The following is a 13777-nucleotide window of genomic DNA, read 5'->3' as shown; positions in this document are numbered from 1 at the left end:
TAGGAAGTCATTTAATGCATGCTTGGACAATAATTTCTACCAAAAATGGTTCTTTTTTTTAAAAGAAAAAAAATTAAAATAATAGTTACCAAATTCAGCTTGGCAGGTTTATTTAGTATTTCCATAATAATTATGAGTTTATGACGGTTGTTTCCAAATAAAAAAATAGTTTTGTAATGGACAAATATGGATGCCTTAGAGCAGCTAGAAAGACTTACCCCAAAAAAAAAAAAAATACAATGTCTTCCTACTATTCATTCTGACATGGAACCTTAAACTCATTGTCACACACCACCGTGAACTTGTTCTCCTCCTTAACCTTAATAAAAACCATCTCTCCTTCACTATTTTTTGTTTCCATAACAACTTCACGTAGAATTTGATGGCAAAAGAAACGAGGATTTGAAGAAGGTATATATATATTTTTGGTAAAAGGTATGTATATTCAATTGCAAGAATGCCTCTTTTAAATTTCTACTTGAGCTTGGTCTATTTATATCAAAATGAAAGCATTATGGAGAATATCAATTTTTTTTTTTTCACGAAAATAATATCAGTGGTTGGTTCTAAACTTCTAATATTTGTGGGTGAATATTAGATGTACTGTGGGTAGTGAGGATTAATTCCTCAAAGGCATCACCTTGATAAAGGAAGGGGAAATTGAAGAATCTATGGGTAACAGTTTATTAAATAAGAAATAAAATGGTTAAATTCAAAAAAAAAAGCCTAAAGAGTAGAGTAATTGTCAAAAATGTTTTTACTAAAAACATTTTGTTTACTTGTGTTGGGTGCACGTGCCACCTTTTGGATTCCAGCACACACATTTTGTCAAAGCTGATTTATGAGCTTGTACCAAGAGTCCTCAAATTCAGCTTTCTCATTTATTGAGAAATGACCGAGACTTGTGAGAAGTCTGACTTCTCTTAATGAGAAGTGATCCTAGGTGTGTTGTACACGCTAAAGAAAAAGAAAAGAAAGAAAAAAAAGGCCATTCGGCCAGAGGGTGTGACAAAGAGAAACACACGGTGAAGAGCTGAAGCAAGAGAAAGTCATTCGGCCATGGTGAGAAAAACACAAGTGAGAGCTTCAGGAGGTGCAATCCGAAGAGATAGAGAAAAACATAGTGAGGGCGTGAGAGAGTGAAAAAGGAAAATAAGACTTTTTTTTTGCTCAAGTTATATACAAGGAAGATAAATTAATGGAATTCTCATGGAGTTTTCGAGTGCTACAACCATGAAGAGTTGGAGTATTAAGAAGAAGATTTTGCTATTAGCTTTGTGGTGAGATTGTATTTACTCCTTGAAATTTATTTATTGTATATCTAATTTATTGTGGACTTAAGTTTAGCATAAACTTGATAATTGTAATCTCTATTTCATAGTGGATATTTTTCGGAGTTGTCTCGTGGTTTTTCCCTTTATATCGAAGGGTTTTCCACGTAAGATTTGATATTCTTGTGTGATTGTGTTTATGTGATGCATGCTGAATTTTTTTTGTTTCTATAATATTACTATTACTTGGTAGTTATATATTTTAATTCACACTTAGGCATTGAGGGGATTAGGATTTTTTCCCAACAACTTGGACTACCAAAAACTGTCATATAATAAATTAATAGTCTTTACATAATTGCAATCCTCGTTGCATCAATTCAATTAGGTAATAATTCTGACGACAAAATGGATAATGAAATAGCCAAATAGGAAAGAAAAAAAAAAAGGAAAAGAAATGAATGGCCATTTAAGTAGCCCATTGTGGATATTCAAGGGCATATCAATTTGGGTATAACTAGGATAAAACTGACTCCTTAAAAAAAAAAAAACCAAAAAAAAAAAAGGATAAAACTGACAGTAAATTATTTAATGTATTTTAAGAAATATATTTACATATGACAAACACATCATAAATGAAATTTATATGTACTAATTATTGTATGCCGTATAGTTTATCTAAATCACACCAAATAAAGGAAATAAATAACGTGTCATTGTCCGCTTTTATTATATTAGTATGTACATTTTTTTTTTTGCTAATATCTTTTTTTTTTTTTTTTTTTACAAAATAGAATTTCTACTCTAATTTAATCTAAGTGTATATGTATGTGAAGCTCCCTGCTAGATACTTGAACCCAGGTTCTTACCCCCCACACCCCATAAACATTTATACTTGTGGAATGACCACCGCACCAAGGATGCACGGTGGTTAAGAAAAGTTTTACAACATCATCACTAATATTTTACTTTCAAATTATCAATTAAAATAAAAACGTTGTTAAGGGGTATTTGCGGTACGATGCGGTTTTGGACTATATTTAGCACCGTAATTTGCAGTACAGTTTAGTTAAAACTATAACTGCATTATACCTTATTTTTGCAGTCACATGTGTGGTGTAGTGCGGTTTAGAGTTTAGCCAAAATTATAACTACACTGCACTTCATTTTTGTGGTCACATGTGTAATGCGGTGTATAAAATACGGTCTGAACGATTTGAAGTCAATATATTTTTCAAGTTTTGGGCTTTTCCTACCCAACCCAAAACAAAATTTTCCCTTTGTTTTAGGCTAGGTTTTAAACTATTGAGTTAGTTTTTTTTTTTTTTTGGTTGGATTTCCTAGTTAACACTTGCTAGCGTTATCATTTTTTTTTTTTTTTTTGAAAACTAAGGCCATTAAACTATTAATAATATATTTAATATTAAAAATAACTAAATACATTAATATATAAAGAGAGTGCGGTGTAGTACGGTTTGGGCAGTTTTCTTATAATAAAACCGCAAACCACACTGCACCGCATGGTGCAGTGTGGTGCAGTACACTGTTACTTGTGGTGCAGTGCAATGTTATTTGCGGTGCGGTACGATTATGTCATTTTACAGACAGTTTTGTGCGATTTGTGCGGTTTGGTGAACACCCCTATTGCTAATAGTGATAATTTTTCCAATAGATAACTTAAGAACTTAATAAACAGACATAGTCAGCGTTAGGAAAAATATGAGTGACCAGTAGGTGGACGGGTCAAATCTAAATGGGTTACAAGTATATCTGCCACAAATTAAAAGAGCTAATAGCACAAATTAATGGTTTGCAATACCTATCTTTTAGCCCAAATTAATAGGCTTGCATCTACTAGTTTGGGGATAATTATTAAATACTCTGAAGTACCATATTCTTCCCTCTCACATAATTATGAGTCCCACTAACTAAATTTATAGTAGGACCTATAATTCATATGAGAAGGGGAGTATACATTTATAGTACTCCCAGAGTATTTAATAATTTTCCCTAATTTAGTTTTTGTACCTTTTTTTTTTAAGATGATTAATTTTAGTACCAATTTACCATAAGCCCTAAATATGGGTTTGCTCTTTAAATATTTTTTATCCAATTAATTGGATCCTAATTCAGGTTTTATTATTATTATTTAAATTTTTTTAATAAACTAAAACTATGAAAAATATTTTGGTCGCTGTGTATGATCTCTTTTTGAGAAACCAGTCAAGAATTTTATTCAAATCACGGCAAAACTACTATCAATCAATACAAGAGAGTCAACATCACTAGGGATCATCCAACCAAACTTGGGGAACAACAAGATACTTAGCTAATTTGGCTAACTTATTAGCCATAGCATTACCCTTTCCGCGAACATGGGAGAACAAATGACGAATATTAAAATTGAGTTAAAAAATGATATTGAGATAAAATGGGAATCTACCTTAAAAGCCTATACAACCTTTTCTTTACAACATTGAGATTGAGTGTCAAGAGTCTTCAACAGTCTTAGAATCCAAGGAATCTCCTACAACAATACTGAAAAAGAAAAGAAAAGAAAATATAAAATAACATATATATAGCAATAACTAAAATTGAAAATACAAATCAAAAAGAAATTAAAATCTAAGTTTAAAAAATAGAATAATATAGATTGCAACCTTTGAATTGTATGTCAATTTAGGAGTCTTCAACAATTTTGTAGGATGCTTGCTTGGAATCACCTATGAAAAAATCAAAAAAAAAAAAAAAAAGTATTATAACATATAACAAATGGAATGAAACATATAACAATAGCTAAATTGAAAATATAAATTAGAAGGAGAATTAAACTAAATTAAAAAAAGAATTGTATATTATACAACCTTTAAATTTAATTGTCAATTTAAGAGTTTCCTATGATAAAATTGAAATAAAAATAAAATAATAGATCTAAAACTATATAAAAGAAAGTAAATGGAACATGTATTTCATCAATCCTTTGAGAGATTTGATTCACTAATGAAAAACAACATTTGACTCCAAAATGAAAAACAACACTATTTTAGAAGTACTAAGAATTTGCTTTCAATTCCTATTAAAAAAATAAGTATGAGAATCACTAACCTTTGTTGTTTATTGTTGGATATTGTGATATGGTGATAGATTAAACTTATTAATAACACAAATTTCCTTTCCTTTTCATCTTAATGTTACAAATTGCATCTAGATTGTACCTACCTTTCGTGATGGCATAACATCTGTTATCTTAGATTCATTGGATATAATAAACGATTTTTGCCCATGCAAAGTAGATGGAACATAACCTAATTGATGTAGGATTTAAAATAGAGAAGTCGTACAATTTTTTGGAAAATGTTAGGGACATATTTGATGTAATTAGCTAATCTTTTGACAAAATGTACTTTACTTGTAATTAGGTAGATCTCTGATGAGTTTAGTACTTTAAGAAATAAGTGTTCAAATTAAGTACTGAAGCCATGCAAATTTGACCAAGAAACAAGTGAAGAATGTGCTGCTCATTAAAACTCGACAGAAATCTCGATAGAATCCTTTTTTATCGAGAATTACTGTTGAAGCTTGACAGAATCTCGACATAAGTTGTATCTATCAAGAATTACAAAATCAGAAATTCCAGATCTGATTACACGCATATCCTTGATTATTTGTGTAGGATTTCTTTTCTCACAACCCTAACCATATATAAGAATTATTTTAAGAGTCGTCACAAGTGATGCAAGGTGTTGAAAACATAATACACGCATATTGTGATCGGAAGCAAAAATCGCTCTAGTTCATCTTTCTCTCTGTAGAAGCTACTATGTCTTTATGCCAAGGGTTTTTTGACCAAAGAGCTTCCTGATCTTCATTGTTGATGAACTGAAGAATTTTGCAGCCAACAACTTCCTCAAGTTAGTGTGTTAGTCACGCACTGGATTCCGTGCATCATTGATAGTCACGTACTGAGATTTGTGCATTGAACAAAGAGATTGCCGCTGCAATACAAGTCCAATTGGGTATTGGGATAAAGGTTCAACTGTACGTTGGTATTGGGTACTGGGATTCATTTTACTTATAATCACTTGTTATTGATAATAGTGAATTCTCAGGAGTGGTGACCTTAAATTCACCTCGTGAGGTTTTGCCTTGGTGGTTTTCCCCATTCATAAACAAATCACTTGTGTCAAATTTATTTTCCGTTACATTTAGTTATTTGGTGATTTGTTTGTGCTACCACGCCTATTGCATATTAAATTAACTTAATTAATTAATTAAGTTACCAAAGGGGTCAATTCATTTTTGCCCTATCAGAAAAGATTATTACAAATTAGTTGTACTTTTCTTTAGTTGCTTGATAACTTCTTTGAATAAAGTTATGTTGATAACAGCTTCTTCTTTGTGGGTTTTTTATTTTATTTTAATTACAATGATTTTTTAGATAAATATAACATATTATTTGTTCTTATCAACCTTTATTCTATTCTTTTATCACTTCTTATGATAAATTGGTTTTGTTATTTGTGTTTTTTTTTTTTTTAAATCATATCCTATTTCCTTATAGATCACTTTTTTTTTTCTTTTTTGCCTTTCATTTTATTCATAATTTCATATGACCTTTTTTTATTTATTAATTCTATATATTTTTTTTAGTATGGCAATACAACACGTTGATTAACAATTCTATTTTCAATAGGATTTAAATTTTATATCAAATGGGACTATAACAATATATATCCTTTGAAAAAAAAAAATCTATCTTATATCCTTATTGCCTTATTCACGTGTTTTTTTTTTAGTTTTTTTTTTTACATTATGTTGATATCAACATTATTTTTTTCATTCTATCCATAAAAATATGACATTTTTTATTCCATTTTTCTCATAGGATAACAACAAACACATTAATTAGAAATCCTAATTATAATAGGATATAGTGATATACATTATTTTTTATTTTTTACTTTTATTTTAATTTTTTTTCTTCAATTTTGTGCCGCCACTTTGCGCAATTATGGCTTCTAAACTCAACTTTTATTATTCTTTTTTTTTTCTTCAATTTTGTGCCGCCACTTGGCGCAACTACAGTTTCTAAGCCCAAATTTTATTATACAGAATCCGTTTGGATATCGCTTATTTTGCTGAAAACTGAAAACATTGTAGTAAAATAATTTTTAAACGTGTGAATAATGTAGTGAGACCCATTTTTAATGAAAAAGTTGCTGGAAAAAAGAGGTTTATGAGTTTCGTGAACAGTACATGGGACCCACTAGTGTGACACAACAGCCACAAAACGCTCAAAAAAAAAAAAAGCACGTAGAAGCAGACGCGTTCCTTTTCATCCGTATCCAAACCCAGCTATAGTATATGATATGATATTTCAGCTGATAATTAATTTTTTAAACAGTATGTCAAATAAAAAATAGTAAGGGGTAACAGAATTAGTGGTTCATCTGACCACTTATTTCATGATATGACACAAAACTTACATGGATTATACACAAAATAATTGTGCTTGAATTATCAAAACATGATTAGCGAAACTTGATTGTCTTTAATAGCCTTTCCAAAGAAACTCGTGCAATAAATCTTATTTCGGACAACTTTTACAAATATTGTCCGCTCTCATGCACTTTATTAAATGGAAAAAGTTTACTTTCAAATGAGTTTGGAGAAAAATTTCCACCAACCACGTTATTCAATTGTTGCTGCAAGTCGTACTATTACAACTCAAGAATTGAGAAATTACATCATTGTAATATCTTGATAAACTGAACAACAGCTTTGGCAGCATTAAATGCTGCAAGGGATCCGAATTTAGTGTATGCATTCTCCCCTGATTGTTTTCCAGCTAAGTCTGATAGCCCTCGTAATGCTATCACTGGGAAGCCATTGGACAAGGTTGTCTGAAAGAATTACCACTCTATATTAGTTATTTCTATTTATAGAATAAGCTACTATCAAATTATATATATTAAGAAATCAATTTGTAAATGATACAAGTTGAATACGAGCTTTATAACTGGCAGTATATAGACTATAGAGTGATTAAGAAACTTGCCATAACTACAGCTGAACTCTCCATATCTGTGGATGAAACACCAAAAGTCCTAACTAGAAAGTTTCTGTAAGCTGCATTGTCCACAAAAGTGTTGGATGTTGCTCCCCTCAACCCAACTACCAGCTTTGGCTTTCGTGGGAGGCACAAGCTTGAATTCACACATTGTTTCAGTTCCATCCCCTGAAAGTACTTAAATTGAATATATAAATTAAATTAATAAAAGGTGAATATCCTACTAATTTGGTCCTCCTACTATTAGGTAAAGTTTATTTTGGTCTGTCTATTATTAATTGTGTCAACTTAATCCATTAACTTTCAACATCAAGTTCATCTTTAGGTATCCCCATTGTTTAAATTTTAATAGATTAATAGTTGAACTTAATTTGATTTTAATTTAATTTTTTTTTACACTTTATATAATAACCTATCAACTAGTGTTCCATTCACCACACTAACTAATTTCATTAAAATTTAAATGGAGAGAAGATTCAACAATAAAATTGACTTGATTTAAAAGTTGTGGAACTAAATTGACACAATAAATAGCTGTGGAGCTATAGTTTATACAATTAATAGTTGATGGGCCAAATTGAATTTTTAATGTTACCTTATAGTTGGAGACTTGGAGTGCCAAATTAATAATTTAACCTAAAATTCTATTTAGTCAGCAAGACTAGAAACTTCTTGACCCAATCAATCGTGTCCTGAAATTTCTATAATCAAATTATCTTACACGAGCAATGCTATTGATTCAATAGTTTTGACAATAAAATCCACACCTGCTAAATTAACAAGTTATTAATATTAATTCTCATATAAGGCCACCACTAATTGTACTTTACTATCTATTATTAACAATTTGCCATCTCAGATAGTATGAAATTTGTCATCAATTTTGGTGTGTCTCTATACTTATTGTACCTTACACATTTTTCACCTAACTTAATTTGATAACTTAATGGAAGAAAAGTCAAAGGAGAAACTTAATTTTTCCTTGCTTTTATATAGCTTGTAGTAGTGATTGAAAACGGTCAAGAAGATACATTAGTTGGCACTTTCTTATAAATGGTCACCAGACATTTGCTGTTTTGGGGCTGTGTAAAACTGGCTTTTGGGTGTTAAGGACTTAAGGCTTGGTATGGCCCTCTACATTGTGGAAATGTTGTGTCTTAGCCTTATTTTCAATCAAAATTCCCTATCTAATCTATCTTCTTGTTGACTAGAAGATACAATAAATTAATAACAAAACTAGTCCCAAGGAAGAAAAAGAAGCCTGAAGATTAGTCATACCATCAAGTTGGCAGCAAGTTGAAGCCTAAGTTGCACGGAGACGGATATGGACAAGGACACGACACGGACACGGACACGGGGATACGGCAATTTTTGAAAAATAAGGACACGACACGGCAGCGACACAGCAGTTAAATAATTAATTAAATTTTATATTTAGGCACATTTTTTAATATTTTTAGACATAAAATACATTTATGTCTAGAATTCAAATTATGTAGAACTACAAATAAGTAAACTAACACCCAAAGTAGTACAATAATACACATAAAATGTTTAGAGTACAAACCATAAAAGGATAACAAGTTCAACATCAAACTAAAAACATAAAAGGATAACAAGTTTTAAACTTTCAAGATTATCACAGAACAACAACATTATTGTCATCAACATAGTCATTATTCTCAAGAATACTTGTCTCCATCTCTGGCTCATCTAGTGTGAGATAAGCAATCTCAAGCAACCCAGGTCCTCCAAATGGTTCATCCCAATTATCTCCACCAATGTCCCACTTCTTAGATTCTCCAGTAGTGTACTCGGGCCTCCTCCTTGAAAGAAGTCGAAGATTAGAATGAACAAACACTAAATCTTCAGCACGTTTAGGAGTAATTCTATTCCTCCTCATAGAATGGATGAAGCCATATGTACTCCAACTCCTCTCAACACATGATGATGAGCAAGGCTGTTCAAGAAGCTTTAGAGCTAAAGTTTGAAGCAGTGGTAAAGTAGACCCATAAGTTGACCACCAAAGCATTGGATTGTAGTTCCACCTATCCTCCATGTTATCCTCATCATAAGCCTCTAATGTGTTAAACAAACCAAACTCCACATTAACTTTCTACCTATCATCAGGATCAGGAAAGATCCTTTTGAGGCACTTGTTTCTCTCCATTGAAATTTTAGCATCCTTATGTGGCGCAACACGGCCTCTGACTTCCTCAATCCATTTAATAGTATAATACCTAGTTAAAAGCAAATAAATAAGTACAACTAATGAGTTTAGTTTATTTGTTTGGAAATGCCTAAAGAATATAAACGAAAAGATTAAAGAGATAGAAAAATTACTTCGGATTCAAGGAGTGCGCTAGGCAATGAAGTGGTGTGCAATTTTTAGTCCACCGTTCAATGAGTATATTGTGTACACATCATAAAATAGAGACTCCTCATAGTCTTCCTTGCCTTCATGCTGGTATATTTCTTTCTTCACATTTTCTATCATGGAATCCCACATTTCATACACCTTATGGAGAATAGGTGCATTCGTGTCAGCCACTCAAAGCATCTCATAAATAAGTTCTGTGAATCTCAGAATATATGCAACCTTGTCCCACAACCTTGTCCCACCACAAATCATTCAAAACATAATCCCTCACAGTTTGAGCTTTTCCTACATCATCTTCTCTATATGACATCCATTCCTCACTAACAACCATATTTCGAAGATTTTGTTTTACTTGAAACAATCTTTTAAGCATGATGATTATTGAAGCAAATCGTGTTTCAGCAACAGCAAGTAACTTCAAAGGGGAATATGAATTAAAAATTGCTAATCTCATAGAATGATTTGTGATGAAAATACGAATGAAAGTTGCCTCATCTGAAACTTGTGCAATCCAGTTACATTCATTATATGCAACCTCATTCTGTAAAGAGTACTTAGGTGCACATATATTCTTCAAAACCAAATTGAGAGTATGTACAACACAAGGTGACCAAAATATATGAGGATATTCAGCTTCAACAATAGATCCTGCAGCCTTTATAACAGACGCATTATCAGTAATAATTTGGACAACATGTTGAGGCCCAACCTCACCAATGACCTTTAGAAACAAGTCAGCAATGAAGTGCTTGTCTTTGTACTCTTTGGTACCATCAATGGATTTGATAAAAATTGGCCCTTTCTATGATGTAGCCATAAAATTGATAAGTGGCCTTTTTTGTACATCTGTCCACCCATCACTTACAATGCTTAAACCCTTTTCTTTCCAATCCAAGTGTCTTTAATTGCCCTCAACAACTTCTCAATATGTGCCCTCTCTTTTTGCAACAAAGTTGTTCTTAATTTATTGTAACCCGGAGGAATATAGCCCCCTAAATTATTATTAGTTGCAAACTTGATCATCTCAATCCAATACGGGTTCTTAGCAAAGTGAAAGGGTAAACCAGCAGAATAAAATGTCCTAGCAATAAGAGAATCTAATTGCTCTCGACATTGATTGTTAAAAGCCCTCTCCAAAGGAGAATTCCCAACCCCTTTTTTTTTTTGGAAAAATGGATGACTTGTAGCTATACTACTCTCCCTACTATCCAAATTAGGACTAGTAGGAGAATCAGTTGGTAAAGACACTAGCTTAAGCTTCTTCAATCTACGCGAAGATTCCTCAAACGTATCTTCTAATTTCTGCATTTCATTCTGATACTCATCTCCAACCTTGGCACATGCTTGTATTCCAAACTTAGGCAATTTTAACAAGTGTGCCTTCACCCTTGAATAAGACCCCTTGAAAGTTTTTTCACAATAGTTACATTTGAAAGAAACATTCCCACCCCCAACACTTGCTTTTTCTAACCTAGTAACATATTTCCATAGAGGAGCAGTAGCTGTCTCAGCTAATGATTTCTCACTTTCATTTTCAGTATTCATTTTAGTAAAATCACCTACAATATTTAACTTCAATAAATAAATAAAACTATTACAGGACACACAAAAACAAATTTATAAATTATAAGTTACAACTAATAAAAAAAAAAAAAAAAAATGACAGAGGGCACGGGACACCCACAGGCCAGTGAGACCACAGCAGCAGTTAAAAAAAAAAATCAAACAAAACGCGTTATAAATAAGTGCTTAACAGTTAACAGTACACCCACCCACACCAAAATTAACATCTGAAAGAAAGAAAGAAAAAAAAAATAGAGAGAGAACAGAGAAGAGAATCGGACTTGTTGTCCACGCCGAGAGAGATAGAGATCGGAAGGGACAGAGGGAACGGCGTCGACGTCAGAGCTCGCTGATCGGCTCGATCTAACTCTGGCGAAGGACAGAGGGCAGCGGCAGCGACAGAGGGAGGGTGGGTTTCAGCGATAGAGAAGAACTTAAGAGTTTTGAGATATGTGGTTCCAACTTTCAGGCCGACCGGCCCGATCTAACTCCGGCGAGGGATAGAGGGCAGCGGCAACGACAGAGGGGGGGTGGGTTTTAGTGACAGAGAAGAACTTGAGAGTTTTGTGGTTTGAACTTTCAATTTTCAGACTCTAAAAATGTTTTATGGTTTTATGGTAAGTCCACCTCTCAAAATCTGTGCTTTTTTTTTTTTTTTTTTTTACTACTGGCGTGTCGGACGTGTCAGAACCGCGTCGACGCCGTGTTGGAGCCGTGTCGGAGAAGCGAAAAAAAAAAAAAAAAAAAAAAAAAAAAAAAAAAAAACAAACAAAAAAACATGTCGGACATGGACACGATGCCAAAAATGGCGTGTCCGTGCAACCTAGGTTGAAGCCAATGCTTACTTGCTTGTACCCACAACAGCAACTGAGCTATATTAGGCTTCCCAAACTCAGAGTAGAATTCCTCCTCACCATATCCAACAAGTCCCAACAAATTTCCTTTACCTTTTGGTACATTGTAGCTTGCAACATTCAATTCAGCAACATGGTCAAGGTTCGATGTTCCATTGAGGTTCTGTCAACAAAAAGAATTTTCCAACGCATAATATAAATTGCAAATATAGAGATTGAAAGAAACTAAAGTCATAGAGTGAACTGAAATATATACCAGCCAGTCCCAAATGCCAGTGTGACCAAATTGTTTGGCAATGACATCTCCAATGGACAAAGAATCATTTACATTCCCAGAAACTCCAAAATGGATTATGCCCTTTACGTCAAACAAGTCCAGCATTTGTTGTGTTGCTGCAGCAGCATTTACCTGCATTCACCCAACACCAATCGAGATAAAAACTATAAGGTGAACAAAAAGACATATACATAATAAGAAATTGAAAAACATAGAATAAAAATCATATATCTTATTCTTAATATCCCATTTTGTGCTCTACCAATTATAGTAATGTGTCTAATTTTTTTTTTTTCATTTTAAAACTCGGTACTTTATAAGGAAATGACATGGAAAATTGCGATTGATAGTATAAAATGAATGCTAAAAGTGGAACCGAGGATTTTTATTTGAAAATAAGATAAATAACATGTTTTCATTACAAGATGCTCAATACTATTTAGATTAAATATTACAAATTTAAAAGTGTTTTTTACCCTTCCAACTCCGCATCTCACGTAGAGGACTTTCTTATCATGGATCTTTCCCACCCGGAATCTTCGGCCTGCAATTTTGAAGTTTTCTTTAAGTAACTAACTAAAAACCAATAACTTCAACTTCAACTAACATTATAAAATTCTTTCTCACAAAAAATAAAAAATATAAATAAATCTAACATTATAAAATAATAATAAATAAATATAAATAACCTGACAAATCTATAATTGGATGAGTCTTGTGAGGCTGAAAAGCCCCAGTAGCAAAAAAAGCAGAGTCTTCAGATGTAGACACTGTGAGGAGACCTAAATAAGGCCCTTCGCGGTTTACTTCCTTGATTACTGTCAGAGATTTCAACCTTTTTAGTGGTAAAGCAAATGCAGCAGGAACAATGACCAGAAACAGAAACGAAACTAAAACTTGAATTAGCAGTAAACATTTTCTATTAACTAGTTTTGCAGCCATGGTTAAGGTTCTGGTGAAAGAGACTGCTGCATGTACTTTCCTATACATAAAGAAATGGCTTGTTCAGAGATGCCGACCATTAATGGCCAATGCCAACCCTACCATTTTATAGTGTTTTGTATTTTGCTATCATTGCCATCTGGGGCGGAGGCACACATAACCTTTTTGGGGGGGTGGGGATGGCCCCCCCAAGCTTTTGAAACACCTATATAATACTATATAAAAACAATGGCCCCTGCAAATGTATCAGTTGGCCCCTCCAAAAAAATTCACATATCTAGCCTAATGTTAGTTTTAGTGTTTCCCCTTTGAAACATGCTGTGGTAGTATGATCAATCAAAGGGCTGAGACAATTATCTCTCAAAACTACATAGAATAACATACTAGCATGAGTGATAAAAAATATTTGATACGATAAGT

At 32.7% G+C, this 13777-nt stretch overlaps 1 protein-coding gene across 1 annotated transcript; it reads right to left on the bottom strand.

Annotated features, from left to right (window-relative positions):
- Positions 1-6913: 6913 nt before the first annotated feature.
- Positions 6914-13410, bottom strand: LOC115987929 (bark storage protein A-like). The gene is made up of 7 exons (XM_031111536.1): positions 13105-13410; positions 12892-12959; positions 12395-12547; positions 12120-12301; positions 8620-8644; positions 7330-7509; positions 6914-7174 (listed from the first exon to the last, which is right to left on the bottom strand). Exons 1-7 carry the CDS (start codon positions 13403-13405, stop codon positions 7019-7021), a joined length of 1065 nt encoding a protein of 354 aa, XP_030967396.1. The 5' UTR covers positions 13406-13410; the 3' UTR covers positions 6914-7018.
- Positions 13411-13777: the final 367 nt, after the last annotated feature.

Source organism: Quercus lobata, chromosome 4, assembly GCF_001633185.2.
Source record: "Quercus lobata isolate SW786 chromosome 4, ValleyOak3.0 Primary Assembly, whole genome shotgun sequence".
In the NCBI taxonomy this organism is placed as follows: Eukaryota; Viridiplantae; Streptophyta; class Magnoliopsida; order Fagales; family Fagaceae; genus Quercus; species Quercus lobata.
The sequence above is the reverse complement of the archived record's forward strand: the minus strand, read 5'-3'. Positions and strand labels throughout refer to the sequence as shown.